At 43.6% G+C, this 15,585-nt stretch overlaps 3 protein-coding genes across 7 annotated transcripts in view; 1 reads left to right on the forward strand and 2 right to left on the reverse strand.

Moving 5' to 3' along the window:
* LOC143844809 (uncharacterized) overlaps positions 1-8,351 on the reverse strand; it is a 77,713-nt gene extending 69,362 nt beyond the window's left edge. For both annotated transcript variants that reach the window (XR_013234141.1, XM_077352492.1), the window contains exon 1: positions 8,255-8,351. The gene's annotated coding sequence lies outside the window, so the exon portion shown is untranslated. The remainder of the gene's footprint in view (positions 1-8,254) is intronic.
* The window catches only part of DTNA (dystrobrevin alpha), a 379,312-nt gene extending 368,639 nt beyond the window's left edge, over positions 1-10,673 (reverse strand). Inside the window, exon 1 of the mRNA XM_077352480.1 lies at positions 10,670-10,673. Coding sequence (XP_077208595.1) covers positions 10,670-10,673 — 4 coding nt within the window. The remainder of the gene's footprint in view (positions 1-10,669) is intronic.
* Positions 1-15,585, forward strand: part of NOL4 (nucleolar protein 4) — a 156,217-nt gene that overhangs the window by 72,646 nt on the left and 67,986 nt on the right. The window lies entirely within an intron of this gene.

Consider the following 15,585-nt stretch of genomic DNA (forward strand, 5'->3'; position numbering starts at 1 on the left):
GTGCCATCAAATCACTGCTGACTTATAGTGACCCCAAAGAGCTTTCCAGGCCAGAAACATTCAGAAGTGGTTTGCCCTTGCCTGCCACATCATGGCCCTGGTATTCTTTAGAGCAGGGGTAGTCAACCTGTGGTCCTTCAGATGTTCATGGACTACAATTCCCATGAGCCCCTGCCAGCAAATGCTGGCAGGGGCTCATGGGAATTGTAGTCCATGGACACCTGGAGGACCACAGGTTGACTACCCCTGCTTTAGAGGTCTTCCATCCAAATAATAGCCAGGGTCCGCTCTACTCAGCTTCTGAGATCTGACAACATCAGGCTAGCCTGGGCTATTCAGAGAAGGTGGGTTACCTCAGTGGTCCCCAACCTTTTTATCACCGGGGACCGGTCAACGCTTGACAATTTTATTGAGGCCCGGGGGGGGGTAGTCTTTTGCCGAGGGATGCCGCCTGAGGCCCTGCTCCACTTGCTTTCCCGCTGGTGCCCCTGACTTCCCACCACCCACTGGGGGGTGCTGCCAGCAGCAGCTGCGCAGTGCCATGCCGAGGAGGAGCCCCAGACATGGCGGCCACTGGAGAGCACCAGAGGTGAGCTGGTGGCAGAGTGGCAGGGCAGCCCCTGAGGCAGCATCCAGGGAGGAGGACAAGGAGGAGCTGCGGCCCGGTACTGACTGATCTACGGACCGGTACCGGTCCACGGACCGGGGGTTGGGGACCACTGGGTTACCTGATAGGCACTGTGTACTTGATTTTGGTAAAAGTCTTTGCCTGTTTCAAATAATAGAATGGGATATCCTAGGGATTGAGAAACATCCTACAGGTGGTTATAAATCAGGAAGCATATGGCAGAAATCCTAGGGCAGTTTTTTCCCCCAATAAGGGATATCAGAGTCTCCTGCTGAGACTGATGTTAATTAAGATCCCAAATCCAAAATAATCTAGAGTCAGTGAGATGGTCATATATACCAGTGATAACTTATTATTCAGGGTATAAATTTCAAGCATTCCTCTAAATTCTACAACTAGGCAACAAAATGGCACAAAACATTCAATTTAAGTAAGTGCACGGACAAATCCAGGGGCAGGGGCAAACAATTCATTATACATTGCTGTACATCTGGTGTCATTCCATCATGACACCACTCTCGGATTCACTCAGAACTCTATGGATGACTCCTAGAGTGTCACATCAATGTGATAGTGTCACTTCTGTTTCCATGCTGGAAGTGATGTCACACACTGAAGCATGCCAAATCACTCCCTTCATTTCCTCCTGCCACCCAGTTGAACAGCAGAGGGGAACAGGCATCCAGCTTGGGTAATGGCCTACTGAAGTTGAAGACCGGCCTTCCCTAGTCATGTACATTGGGGCAAAAAAATGTGATCTAATTTCATCTATGCACTGGTAAATTCAGAGCTCTTTGATATTGGAACAATTTCGGATAGAACTTTTTCACTATCCTTGGTTTTTTACCAGAGTACATATTTAAGGGTTATGTGTTGTAGGTTTAATTTAGATAATTCAGTTCTGGAGGAATTTTACATTTTTCCTCATTTTGTTTCAAGCAGAAATAAGTAGATAGAGTTGGAAAGGTCCTTCTCTGTTCTCTGAACCACCCACAGAATGAGCTTTTATAACAGCCTTCTCATTTATGCTTCTGAAAGATGCAATATCTAATTAGACTTACAGCAAAAGGGCAGAGGCCCTGATATATTAATTTGCTGCTAGGATAGATAATAACATCTCCTTGCCAAAGTTTGGATCTCTCCAACATTGCACCATGAGAAAAAGCAGGTGATTTAAGAACCTTCTAAACTCCACAAGAGTTTTTACATTAAATCTAGCGACTGAAAAACCTGTAACTCTGTTTAGGTATGCACTGTTAACCTAATTACACATTAAGTAGTTATACACATTGCCTTAAGCCTTTCCCTGCTGTTGTCCACCCAAATTTACCTAGCCAGTTGCTGTTCTCTGTTGTGATGTTCCAAACATGTCCATGGATACATGTTTTTTGAACCTTGAAACTGGACAAACAGTGGTATATGGGTGGGTGGTGGAGTGGGAAACAAGTCAGTGCAGAAAGGGCACTAACCCTTACCACATGTCCCGTTAAAAATGCTCCCTCTCTAAGTATATGTTTGTATGAACTCCTGACTGGACTCTGCATCCTCTGTATTTCCTCAGCAGACAGCCCTATAGGCCTCACAACTGGGAGGAGGGTGGCTGTATCCAGTTCCTTTCCTTCCAACCAGCACTTCTTGACCACTGGGAGAAATCTGTAATTCTAGGGGATCTCCTGGGCTGATTCTGCACTTACTTTGTTTATTCCATTGTGGATCCTGCTGCATTCAGATCAATTTGAACTCGGGTCTTCCTCTACCCCCCCCCCCCCACTGAAACAGTGTTCTGCACATGATTATGGAAGCTCAGAACGGAAGCCAAACACAACAGGAGCCTCTTTCTTTTTTCTTGAACGAGGGGCGGGGGGAGGATTGGAGACAGCAGAGGAGGGGGAAAAAACCAAGAGGCAAATCTCTACTGAAAGAAGTTAGAGCTTCTGGACCACAGTCACTTGGAAGCCTTGCAACCGGGAGCCAGGAAGACTTTGAACTGATGCCTTGGCCAATCAGGGAAGACTTCTTTGCTACAATGTTGGTGACATGAAGCAGAGTTATTTCACAAAGAGCAGAGAGCTGCACATTTATTCATGGTGGTTTTTGAAATATTGAGGCTTATATCCACTCCAGGATATCATGGGGGAAAGGTAGGGTCACCATGAATTAATCATGCTTGTTACAGAGGGAAAATTTAAAGTGCCTGACATCAAAGTGGAAATCAAATGCAGTGTAGAGGGATTAATTCAAACTGTGACTGGGTAAAAAGCCCCGTGCAGACTACACCCAAGTTGGCAACCCAACCAGTAAGGCCCATCTACCGCCATTCTTTTTGAAATTCAGTCTGATGAAGAGTTCTGAAGAACTCATAAGCTTGCATGCTATGTTATTTTGCTTGATTGTAATGTGCTACAAAGGCTTTACTTCTAGATGCTATAATGGTCCAGGATGTCTGTCATTAATGAGGGTCTAGAAGTCTTGGAAAACTACATTCACATTGTGAGCTTCTTGTAGGTGAGTGTTCATGGCCTAATGAAGGTCTGAGGAACTGTTAGAAAATAGATTCTGTGAAAAGGGAAAGTGATTGCCCCAAGGAGACTGGGAGACAGGGAAAAGGTAGGACATCTTTCCCTTCTTGATTCTTAATAGGCGTTTTCTTTAAGAGCTTTCAAATAAAGCTCTTATTTTTCTAGGGATTTTGGTAAGTTCTCTGAATCAAAAAGCTAATTTAAAATGAGCTATTCACCATTAAGCCCAGGAAACCAAGTGGCATAAACAAGGAGTCACAAAAGATACCAAAATGCATCAACCACATGAAAAGACCTTCAGTGAAAAACACAACTAGAATGATGGCTGGAATAATTTTCATCCACAGCAGTATAAATAAGAATGATCAAGAGCTTTCAGAGAATGCTGATAAAGCAAAATGTCCACTCCTGCTTTTAAGCAAGAATTAGCATGAATGTATATCAATTTGAAAGGAACATTTCAGGCCCAAACCACATATTATGGTGGGAATCCATAATTGGATCCTGCAGCATATAATTAAATCTCCAAAAGCAGTGAGTCGGATGACATAAATAGGAGTTGCAGCACTAGGAAACAGGGTTACTTCTCTTCTGATTCTCCCGTAACTACTTTTAGCCCCATTAAGAAAAAAGACAGGCACATGACCTTTCCCCCATCTTAGCTAAAAGCAGTCCCAAGGGGCTAGTTTCAGTCAGAGAAAAAATGGTCAACCACCTTATTCCTTAGCCTTCATCTTTACCTCCATCCCACACCAATATTTTCTCTGGCTAAATTATATGCCAGAAAGCTTCATAGTGGATCCTCCTCATAACACATAGTTTGGTCTATATGCATCAGCTTCTCACTGTTTGCCATGAGAATCATGGGCCCTCTTTGCATGTATATGCAGTAAAAAATCTCATTTATAAATTTGTTGAATTCAATTATATGCAAAAAATTCCATGTAGGACTTTTGAAAGCTGTGAAGCAGCTTGCCTGCTCTCAACTCATCATGATGCAAAGGTACAGAGAAAAAAATAAATAAGAACCAAGAAACAGATCAGAAATATAAATTGTCTCCTGTGGTCCTAAAGAGCCTCATCTAGAATCAACCAGTGGCCTTGGTTTCTCATGTCAATGAGGTTTCTGTTGGCTTTCTTGCAGTTTGTAGTATTTATCACAAGAGAAAGCAAATAACAACACACATCTCACACCCTAATACTGTGTACTGACCACAGCCTATTATTATTGCTGTATTTAAAACCTCCCTCCCCCCCATGACAGGTTAATGACATGATTTGAGGAACTATGTGGTATTCTAACTTGATTGACTGTCCTGCATCACATAGTTTCTGTGATAGTGAGGTTAAGACTATATGATTACTGTCTTCCTGAAAGCTAATGAAGAGAGTGTATACTTTCCTACTTGAGAGACTATACCAGGGAGCAATATCTTACTTACCGTATTTGCCGGCGTATAAGACAACTGGGCGTATAAGTTGACCCCCAACATTTCTACTCAAAATATAGAGTTTGTTACATTACAGTACCTGTCATTGTCACCATTGTATGGCTGCAGTGCAACCGCAGCGCCTCTGGCCCGCCCCTGAATCTCCCTGTGACAGGCACTAGTGCGCAAGTGTGCATGTGCGAGCTCTGTGTAGACAAGGGGCGGGCCAGAGCGCTGCTGCTTCCCGCTGAGCAGAACGGGCCAGTCATGCTGAAAAGGCTGGAACCCCTGTCTCGCTGCTGATGCTCGCTGCAGCCACGCTGATGACCCGCTGCGGCCGCGCTGGATACTGCGTGATACTGGATGGAATGTAGAATGAGGTGGGCAGGCGACTATGGGCAGCTATGTCTATCCCAATTGAAGTGCACCAGGCGTAGAGGACGACCCCCCCACTTGGAGGCATGTTTTTCAGGGGGGAAAGTAGTCTTATACACCAGCAAATACTATATATTTTTTTGTACTAGACTGTATTAGGTTAGGTAGAACTTTTGTCTAATGTATTTAATCACAAATCCAGAACTGGTATCTTTGATAGACTTCCTGCATTATTTTCTGTAGTCAAGAAAGCCTTGACACCAGGCAATAACAAAATGGCTGCCATGGGATTGGACCAAGCACCAAATGGTTGACACAGGGTTTCCTCCGATCACAAACATTGGGAGGTTCAACAAATTTTGAGGTTCCAACCACAGTCATCTACAGTGGAGGCAACTATTTTGAAATAGGTTCTCCTTGCTGATACAAAGATGGTGCCTCCTAGGTCAGCTCTTTTGAAGTAAATAGCCAGATTGGCTATTTTCTTGAACATGCTTTGGGTTTTTCCAAAGTAAACACATGGAAACATGTTGGCATGCACAACTGTACATACAGGTAACACACTGGGGATCACTACATTATATGCTGTGGAGCACAGGACAGAATGGAAACACAAATTAATAAAGCAAACAAGCCTAGATTTCTCAAACAAATATAAGTAACGAAGGAATATTAATACATGGTGAAAATGTGATAATATATTCACCAATTCAAGGTTGTCATAGTTTTGCTTCCTACTATTTCTCTTATACCCCACCTTTCCTTTAGCTATTTTGAAGGAACTTCCTTAGATTCTCATGCAAGAGATTCATAATTAGGTTCTCCTGTGGTTTTACTGTAGCTAATTAGCAACCTCAGTCAGCTGCCTGGAGAGTTGACAAGGGTCACTGGGGGAAGGGATGGTTAACCATTTCCTCCCATGCACCCCCCAATAATTGAAATAATCTCCCTGCAGCTGCATTTAGCTGGGGTAAGGGGAGAGGTAGAAGGGCAGATACAGTTCTTAAACACCCTATTCTCCACTTACTCATTTCTGATCATCTACATAGCTGCATGGGACTGCTAACTCACTTTGTAAAAGCTACAGGATAATTTTTATTTCTATTTTGACTATAAGGAAGTCCCTTGTTCAAGGACTGATAAAACTGAGATCAGCTTAGCTGACATTATCATGTCTTCCAGATCCAGGGTTGTTGAGAGCCATCATGACCCCCTCCCACCGTACTGATTCCTTCTCTATCCCTATTCATATCACCCTGAGCTAACCCAGACATGCAAATTACATGACTGAATAGGATAATTATTTGTTCTTTATGTGCACTGTGCATTTCCCCCCATTCCTCATTTTTATATCCCAACTTCAAAAGGCTTTTGTTATGAGAACAAAATGCTCCTCTGTCCATTTTGTTCTCATAACGATCCTGTGATTTAAGGAGGGCCTGTCTGCAATAAACGAAGATCTGTGATCAACAGTGCACTCCTAAGTAGAATATGCTTTTTAAACCTATGAGCTTTGAAGGGTGTAACTCTGCTTAGGAGGGGGCACTGTAAGTGATCAAGAATATTGCCTAGATAATATCCTTATACCCCTTCACTTTTGGGGATCATCGTACTTATCACCTCTTGCAATATGTCCACGGAGCATTGTTTTCCAATAATCCCCAAGTCTGAACTTTGCTGAAAATATATATCAAATAAAAACAGCATTGGAGATAGGAATGTCACTCACACATACAACAGACAGGAATAGGAATAGCACTCACACATACAACAGACAAGGAAAGAACTCCTTAAACATATATTGTAATCTCTGGGGCATTTTATCATCTGGCTCATGACAAGATGCTATTAACTGTCATTACTTATGGTCAGAATATAAAATCCAGTTTGACAGCTTCACAGTATAGCTATAACCAGCCAAGTCAATGGACATGTTTTGAGAGGGCTATTCAAATGTTGCTGCCCTATATAAATAAAACATAAGGCCTAATACATTGTATCTACAGACAGAAGCAATCAAGTGTCCATAGTATTTCAGTTTTCAGATGAAAGGTTTCTTCCATCAAACTATTATTATTATAGCGACCTAACCCCATACAATGTTATATTCATGGGCAAAATTATTGATGTGTATATGTACATTTTTGTAAAACAATTTCAAGAGCCAAAGGCTTGATTTATTGCTATATCTTACAATACAATTTTTACTACATAGCTAGGTGTTACAATAGCCCTCATTTTATTCCACAGTCATCATTTTTATCACTTGTATTTTCTCATCCTTTGTCTTATTGCCTTTTTATTTAGTGGGGAAGCCTCAGAAATATTCCATATGCTAACTAGGCAATTTATTGCAAAGTTTTTGATAGGGTGTTAAATTGAAGTTCTCAGCACATATCTCCTCCTGTTCTGGACAGTTGTATTTAGAAGGTTTGCTGAGCCAGGGATAACACAGTTGCCTCCTTTTTGCTATTATTATTCACAGGCATGTAATTGTTTTAAAATGAAAACAACTTTGGGAGTTTGTATCAGTTCAGTACTATTGACTCAAATAAATGCATCTACCCAATAGATATTATTTGTGAGATTCAGCCAGCATATTGAAGGGATTTCTACCACTTTCAAGATGAAAAACACAAAAACTACATTCATGCCTTTTACCCAGTTTTAGGAAATGCTTCCTAAAATATGAAATTATAAAGAAAAAGTTAAGCCAAATGTAGGCTGTGATGTTTTTCTTATTCCTATCCCTTGTGGTAGCAAAGCTTTCAAATAATCGCTTAACTATCATAACCAAATTTCTCATCCTACAGTATTAAGGAGAGTGTTTTGTGTTTTACTTGTGATATTATTTTTGTTGCTTGAGTGGGCCTTTCTCCTGTATACTTAGATGGAGGGACCTCCTCCTGTCAGCCTAACTAGAATCTTTGATTTACTCACAGCACATGCTCAGTAGAAACCACAAGGCCTCACCAGAAAACAAGCTTGGTCTAGTGGCAAATATGTTTCAGTGGAGAGATATGTTCATCTACAAGTAGTTAATGCTAGGTTTCTTATTATCTTTAGAATAATTTAACTGGTTTGTTTTAATGCACTGTAGGAAGCAACAGCCTACTGATGTAAAAATCAGAAGCTATGTTGATCATGAGAAGGTTGAATACACTTCAGTGCTACCTGGAAGGCAACTTAAAACTAGAAGACCAGATTTAGAGAGTAGGCAGAGGATGGGGTTAATGGGCCCCTCTGTGTTTTCCTCTATTGACAAAAGGGTTCACTTGTGTGGATGGGATTTGCTATCCTACCTGCTCCATAAGCTTGCTACAGGCCTTGTCACACAGCATTAGATCAAACTTAGTATCTGCATGGTCAGTGAAGATAACTAACCCTTCAGGTTCCACATGTTCAACAGTGTCTTTGTTACATAAGCACTGTAGCTGCCATGGCAATACCCCAGTTCACTCAGCAATAACCTTATATTGTCAGCAAGCAAGGTAGCAGTCTTATTCACTGACAGTACAATGTAGCCTGGAAAGGTGTCATCACCATCTACTACATTTTCTGATTCCTAGCTTCCATTGAGGAGCTTATGCTCTATCTGTGTTTCTTCAGTTTTATCCTCAGAGCAACTGAAAGATAGTGACAGTTCCAACATTAACAAGTGAGCTTCAGTAGATTGTAGAACTGATGTCACAGATTTAATTCTGCACTGTAATCACTACACAATGCTAGAAATGGTAGCCAAGAGTCTATACAGAATCTGAAATACAAGTTACAACAAACAAACCACATTTATTAAGCCATAAATACAAGTGTTTATTGAAAATGGAAACAGCAGATGAACAGTGAACAACTGCATGATAAAGTGGACATAGAATTTCAGGCATGAAATCTGTCTTGAAGAACTGAAGCAATTATCGTCTAAAAATGTCAGATTAACCAAATGCCAATCATTAAGGGAGGGCTGGTACAAAATGTTCTGTAGGAGATATATCACCCCTAAAAATATTAAAAGAATCTCACAAAGAAGACATGGCAAAATGTTGGAGGTGCAAAAAGGCAATTGGTTCTTTCTACCACATGTGGTGGTCCTGTGAAGCTATTCAAAAATTCTAGGTTGAAATCCATATGCAGATGCTTAATATTGCAAATTTCCAATGTATGCAAAAATTATGTTACTATGTTTCCTACCGCCCAATTTACCAAAACAGCTAAAGGAATTTTTCTTTTACATGACAGCAGCAGCCAGGCTAGTAGTAGTTCAGAGATGGAAGCAACTACTGTTGGCAGAAACAGAAACATGGATAAACAAGTTGGGGGAATTCATATCAATGGCAAAGCTAACAAGTATATTGAGTAGAGGCACACTGGAAAATTTTCTAGAGCATTGGAAATGTTTTCTGGATTATAAGGGAAAATAACTGCTATTGGTAGCATTGAGCTTTATTTGGAACCTATAGGATTGGTTGAGATTTATAGAACAACTAGCAATAAAGCCCGTTGTGGAAAAAAATACAATGGGCTCTAGAGAAGCTATAAAGCCCAGGACGGCTCTGTGCACATATTTATACAGCTAAGTGTTAAAGATATACTGCCCTCCCTTGAGGCTCAGGGAGGTTTTTATGGATGTTTCAACTGATTTTATAATGGGATATGTATGAAATGTGTGCCATGGACCAATACGTAAATCATCATCTGATGCAAACACCTCCATTGTGTAGCCCCCTCTCTGAAGATAGAATCCATTTTGATGCACCAAATAGGCCTGCTGTATAGTAGGCTACTCCCCACCCGGGGCCCCTGGAGGCCTCTGCATTATTTCACAAAAGGCTTCTGAGTATGCACAAAGTGTTCCCCCCGTCTTTTGAACCATTTTTTTTTTTTACAAAAAAGGACAAAAGGCATGTAGCTGTGTATTTGAAAACACCCCGTTCAGAATAAAATCACTTTACAGACATCCGAGGGATAATTGCAACCTGAGGTGTTTTTCCTGATTCTTCCCTGGCACCTCAAAGGGAAAGGGAGAAAGCCTGGTGGGCATGGACAACAGTGTGCGTGACGTTCCAGGGACTGGAAACAGAGGACAGACTGGCTCCGCCCAGGAGGGCTCTGCACAAATATTTATACAGCTAAGTGTTAAATATGTGTAAACATGGGTAGAGAGCATAGGATTAAAATGTGATATATTTTTTATCCCCTTTTTTCTATTTATACCCTACATTGGATAAATGGAAAAAACCCCACTAGAAATGGGCATGAACTAGAAAGATGCAGGTGATTTTGGTTTATAGTTCAAAACCAGTTCATGAGCCACAAATCATCATGAACCTTTAGGCACCAAACAAACTGGATTCATTTGTAAGGTTCATGATGTGGTAAAACAGCTGCCTGGCATGCTAGAGACACCAAATGAAGATGATCTCTGGCTGACCTTCCTCTACCTCCCTGCCAAGTTGGGTGAGGATTGAATTCATGGGTTCCAAGTGACACCCCCCCTCCAAAGGTGCCCCCAGAAATGGCTCAAGAACATGCTAGTGTCACCATACTCAAAGGGAAACTTCAATTTTTCAACACTCCCTAGCCAAACAATGGAAGCAAGGCAAACTCTCTTATTGGGGAAGTTCTCTCAGAGGCTCAAGGCAGCAGTGGTTCACCCTGTTTTGAAGAAACCATCACTGGATCCATGGAGCCCAGCCAGCTACTACCCTGTATTATATCTTGCATTTCTGAGTAAGGTAGTTGAAAGGGCTGCAGCGGACCAGCTCCTGAAATTTTTGGAGGAAGCTTCAAACCTGGATCCATACCAGTCTAGCTTCTGTCCTGGCCAAGGGGTGGAGACTATGCTGGTTGCCTTAATGCAGTGTTTCTCAGCCTGTGGGTTGGGACCCCATTTGGGGTCACTTGGCCCCTTCCCCGGGGTCCTCAGGTTGCTGGCCATGGCCGTGGCTGCAGTATGCATGTGCCAGTAGGCAGTGATGGTGTCTAGAGGTGTGTGGTGGTGGCAGTGGCGAGTGTTGGGCGGAGGCAGGCAGAGGTGGTGTAGCCATGGCAATGGCCGCCTCCATGCCACCTGTAGTGTTGTGCGCCTGAGCATGTGTGCACACTCCCCCCCATGCCTGCTGCCCATGTGCCTGCCGACCACCCCTGCGCACACTTGCATGCTGCTGCTGAAGCCGTTGCCGAAGTTGGAATTGTTGAGCAGGTAAGGTTGAGAATTGCTGCTTTAATAGATTATCTCCGACGCCAACTGGATCAGCCATTCTCATATTATTAGATCTATTGGCTGCATTTGATGGGTTGTCATCAATACGCAGATGACATCCAGCTCAATCTCCTGATGGAAAGCTGGCTGGATGTCCCCCCAGAGGCATTCACCAGCTGTTTGGAAGCAGTGGCTGAATGGATCAGGAAGAGTCACCTGAAACTCAACCCCTCCAAAATGGAGGTCCTGTGGCTGGGCTGAAGGGGACAGGATCAGGAAGTGTGCCTTCCCTGCCTGAACAGGGTGCAACTAATTTGGAAGTGCTCGTTGATGCCTCACTGTCCATGGAGTTGATGCCTCACCATCCATGGAGTCCATGGAGATCACTAAGGTAGCCCGGACGGCATTTTTTCATCTGCACAAATCTCGGTTACTAGCACCCTACCTGTCCTCTGTGATCCATGCAACAGTCACTTCCAGATTAGACTTCTGCAACTCGCTCTACACAGGCCTACTCTTGTCCCTGACTCAGAAACTCCAGCTGGTACAGAATGTAGCTGCATGAGTCCTCACGGCCCATTATGCATGGCCGCCGAAACGGCGATTTCGGGTCACATGGAAAATGCGGAGGGGGAAGACGCAAAGCACACCGGTTATGCACGGGATGGGGCGCGACGGCGGCAAAACCCAGAGTAACCGATTATGCACGCGGCAATTCCGGCCCCGCTTCTGGTTGCGCTCCGGTCACCTGGAAGCTGCACTTTCTTCCGCGTTTTGCTAACGCGGCTTTTTCGGCAGCATGCACCGAAGCTGCGGCCGGTTGCAGCCGGCACCGTGCGTTATCGGTGATTTTAGTCTCCGCCATTCCACCCCGAATGTGCGTTATTCCCCCCGTGCATAATGGGTCTAAGTCACAATGGAGGGCTCATGTCCAGCCTTTGCTGAGACAGCTGCATTGGTTGCCAGTCTGCTACCGGATCAAGTTCAAGGTCTTTAAGGCTATATGCAGCTTAGGCCCTGCTTACTTATGGGTTGCTTACCTCCTTATACCTCCCGCAGGATCCTCCACTCTGTGGGTACAAATCTGCTGATGGTCCAGGGGCCCCGGGACCATCAGCTGCCTGGTCTCGACCAGTGCCAGGGCTTTTTCAGTCCTGGCCCTTACCTGGTGGAATGAACCCCCAGAAGAGCTGTGGGCCCTGATGGGGCTTTCAAGGTTCTACAGGGCCTGCAAAATGGAGCTTTTCCACCAGGCGTTAGGTTGAAGTCAGGTTGAAGCCCCAGGGTATTCAATTGGGTCTTCCCTCTTCCTTGCTTCCTAGGCTTGGTGCTAGACCAGCCCCAGATGATAACTTACCCAACCTACATCCAGAAAGAGGTTTTTACATATATTTGGAACTCTTCTGTTTTTGGTGAGACTGCAGCTTTAATTGGTATAGGTGTGACATGAAGTAAGTTTTTTGGCTTGAGTATAATTACCCTAGGCAGTTCACAACCCAGTGGGAACAGTCTTTTGATTAAGCTTCCCCATACCTTTGAGCCAAAGGCCAATATATATATTGTTTAAATTCTGTGAAGAAGAATAGGTAAGAGGTTATTACTAATAGTAAATATTTTCAATTGGCAATAGATTTATGAGTTCTAAAATGGTGTAATTTTATTTTATATCATAGTGAAAGACTAAATCATCAGCAAGTTATAAGTTGGTAAGACTTGGCCCTTTAGTATAAACATATTTTATATTATTAGCCAAAAAGATTGCTTTTGATTTATACTTATATTTGAATTTGGAGGATACCATTTGATGACTTTATGTTCATAACAAGTAGGGAAAATGCAAAAAAAAAGTTAATTGGATCATAATAATCTCTTGCGTTGTAAATGATGTAAAGAATTACACTATTTTATCTTCATGGTAAGCTGTGGGAATAATCAAAGTCAATAAGGTTTAATTGTGGAGCATGCTAAGACTTGAATTAATCCAGATCTTAGAAGGGTTGCACAGTGCTATTAATCAAGCCTCTTTAGGAACAAGCACTTTGCATGGCATTAATAAACTGTATTACCTATGATCTGATGTGCAAGAGTTTCTGCAGTACAAAGACAGCAGGATCTTTCTTGACATATATGGCAGAAGAAACATGCAACATATTATGAATATATAAACATCTGAATTTGCCCTATACTAAATCAGACTATTGGTCCATCATAGTCAATACTGATTACTCAGGCTTGCAGTGGATTTCCAGGATCTTCAGAACATGTTTTTCACATCATCCACTGCCAGTTCCTTTAACTGAAGATGCTGAAGACTCAACCTGGGACCTGCATGGCAAACAGAGGCTCTGTCACTGAGCCACAGCCTCTCCCTAGCAACCTACTGACAATCTAACCAGAATGGCTGAAACATGGAGAGAGAGAAATCATATCTAACATTTATATCCTGGTACCTTAGACTAACAAGAAAAAATATCATTGAGATTTTCTCCCCTACCATCTTTGTGGATGGTGGAAGATAAACTGAATTAACATGTATGTCTTAGCTACAAGGAAAGTCCTCACAGAAGTGCTGTTGTATTTGTTGTATCATATACTACATATAAAAAATACTAGGAAAAGAGGCATGGTAATGTCAACAAAAAGGAAGACAGAGACTGTAGCTTCAGACAGTAATCAAAATAATAGCATAGTTTCTTTCACTTTTACTTAGGCTTTTTGCCATTCTGAAAACAAATCCCCCTTGGGAACAGAATTTTGGGAAAGTAGGATGGTTAGTAGGATTTCTTCCATGATATCACCTTTAAGAAATTTGTGATTACTGTTTGAAGTTTACTCCAGGGTCTATTATTTATTTATTTATTTATTTTATTTATCATACTTCTATACCGTCCTCCCCAGAGGCTCAGGGCGGTTTACATTATAACAGAAAACAATACATAAAACAGTCTGTAGAACATGTATGATAACTAATAATTGTAAGCAAGTAACAACACAGTATAACAGTAAACAATATAGTAATACAAACAGGTCCAGGGCTTATTGATGGGATTCTGAGGGGGGGGGAGCAGGGGCCCTTGGTCGCTGATTGATTACGTCTGGTCTCGGCCAAATGCCTGGTGGAGGAGCTCCTTTTTGCAAGCCCTGCGGAACTGTTTAAGCTCCGTCAGGGCCCTGATCTCCTCTGGGAGCTCATTCCACCAGGTGGGGGCCAGAACAGAGAATGCTCTGGCCCTGGTCGAGACCAGGCGGACTTCTTTAGGGCCAGGGATCCTTAGCTGATTGGAGGCAGTAGAGCGCAGAGCTCTTTTGGGGGAATAGGCGGGGAGGCGGTCCCTCAGGTACACTGGGCCCTGACCGCATATGGCCTTGAAGGTAATTACCAGAACCTTTAGTCTGATCCGGAATTCAACTGGTAACCATTGCAGCTGATGGAGAATAGGCCGGATATGAGACCTCCACGGTGTTGCTGTGAGGATCCTGGCTGCTGCATTTTGAACTAGTTGTAGTTTCCGGGTCAGGGCTAAGGGCAGGCCTGCGTAGAGCGAGTTACAAAAGTCCAGTCTAGAGGTGACCGTCGCATGGATCACTGTGGCTAGGTGTTCCGGGGCCAGGTAGGGCGCTACTAGTTTGGCTTGGCGGAGATGGTAGAATGCCAGCCGTGCTACCTTTGTGATCTGGGCCTCCATTGTGAGGGAGGCGTCCAGAATCATGCCTAGGTTCCTGGCGGAGTGAGCCGTAGAGAGCTGCACGCCATCCAGGGTGGGCAGGCGCGCTTCCTCGCATGGGCCCTTCCTACCTAGCCACAGGACCTCCGTCTTTGAAGGATTGAGCTTTAGGCGACTCTGCTTGAGCCATCTCGTCACTGCTTCCAGGCAGCTGGCTAATGCTTCTGGGGGAGAGTCAGGGTGGCCATCCATCAGGAGGAAGAGCTGGGTGTCATCTGCATATTGATGGCAACCCAGCCCAAACTTCCGTACCAGTTGTGTGAGAGGGCGCATGAAGATGTTGAATAGGATAGGAGAGAGGACCGCTCCTTGTGGGACTCCACAAGTAAGTTGCTGGCGGTCTGATGTTTTCTCTCCTATTGCAACCCTCTGTCCACAATCCTGGAGGAAGGAGATCAGCCACTGAAGGGCTGTCCCTCGTATTCCAGCATCGATGAGGCGGCGAGCTAAAAGGTCATGATCGACTGTGTCGAACGCTGCTGAGAGGTCTAATAATATCAGCAGTGCCGACCCGCCTCGATCCAACTGGCGACGGAGGTCGTCTGTCAGGGCGACTAGTGCTGTCTCTACCCCATGGCCAGGCCGGAAGCCTGACTGGGATGGGTCTAGGACCGAAGCTTCTTCCAGGTATTCCGTCAGTTGGTTTGCGACTGCCCTTTCTATCATCTTGCCCAGAAATGCTAAGTGCGAAACGGGCCTGTAGTTGTTA

This window comes from Paroedura picta, chromosome 9, assembly GCF_049243985.1.
Source record: "Paroedura picta isolate Pp20150507F chromosome 9, Ppicta_v3.0, whole genome shotgun sequence".
Classification (NCBI taxonomy): domain Eukaryota; kingdom Metazoa; phylum Chordata; class Lepidosauria; order Squamata; family Gekkonidae; genus Paroedura; species Paroedura picta.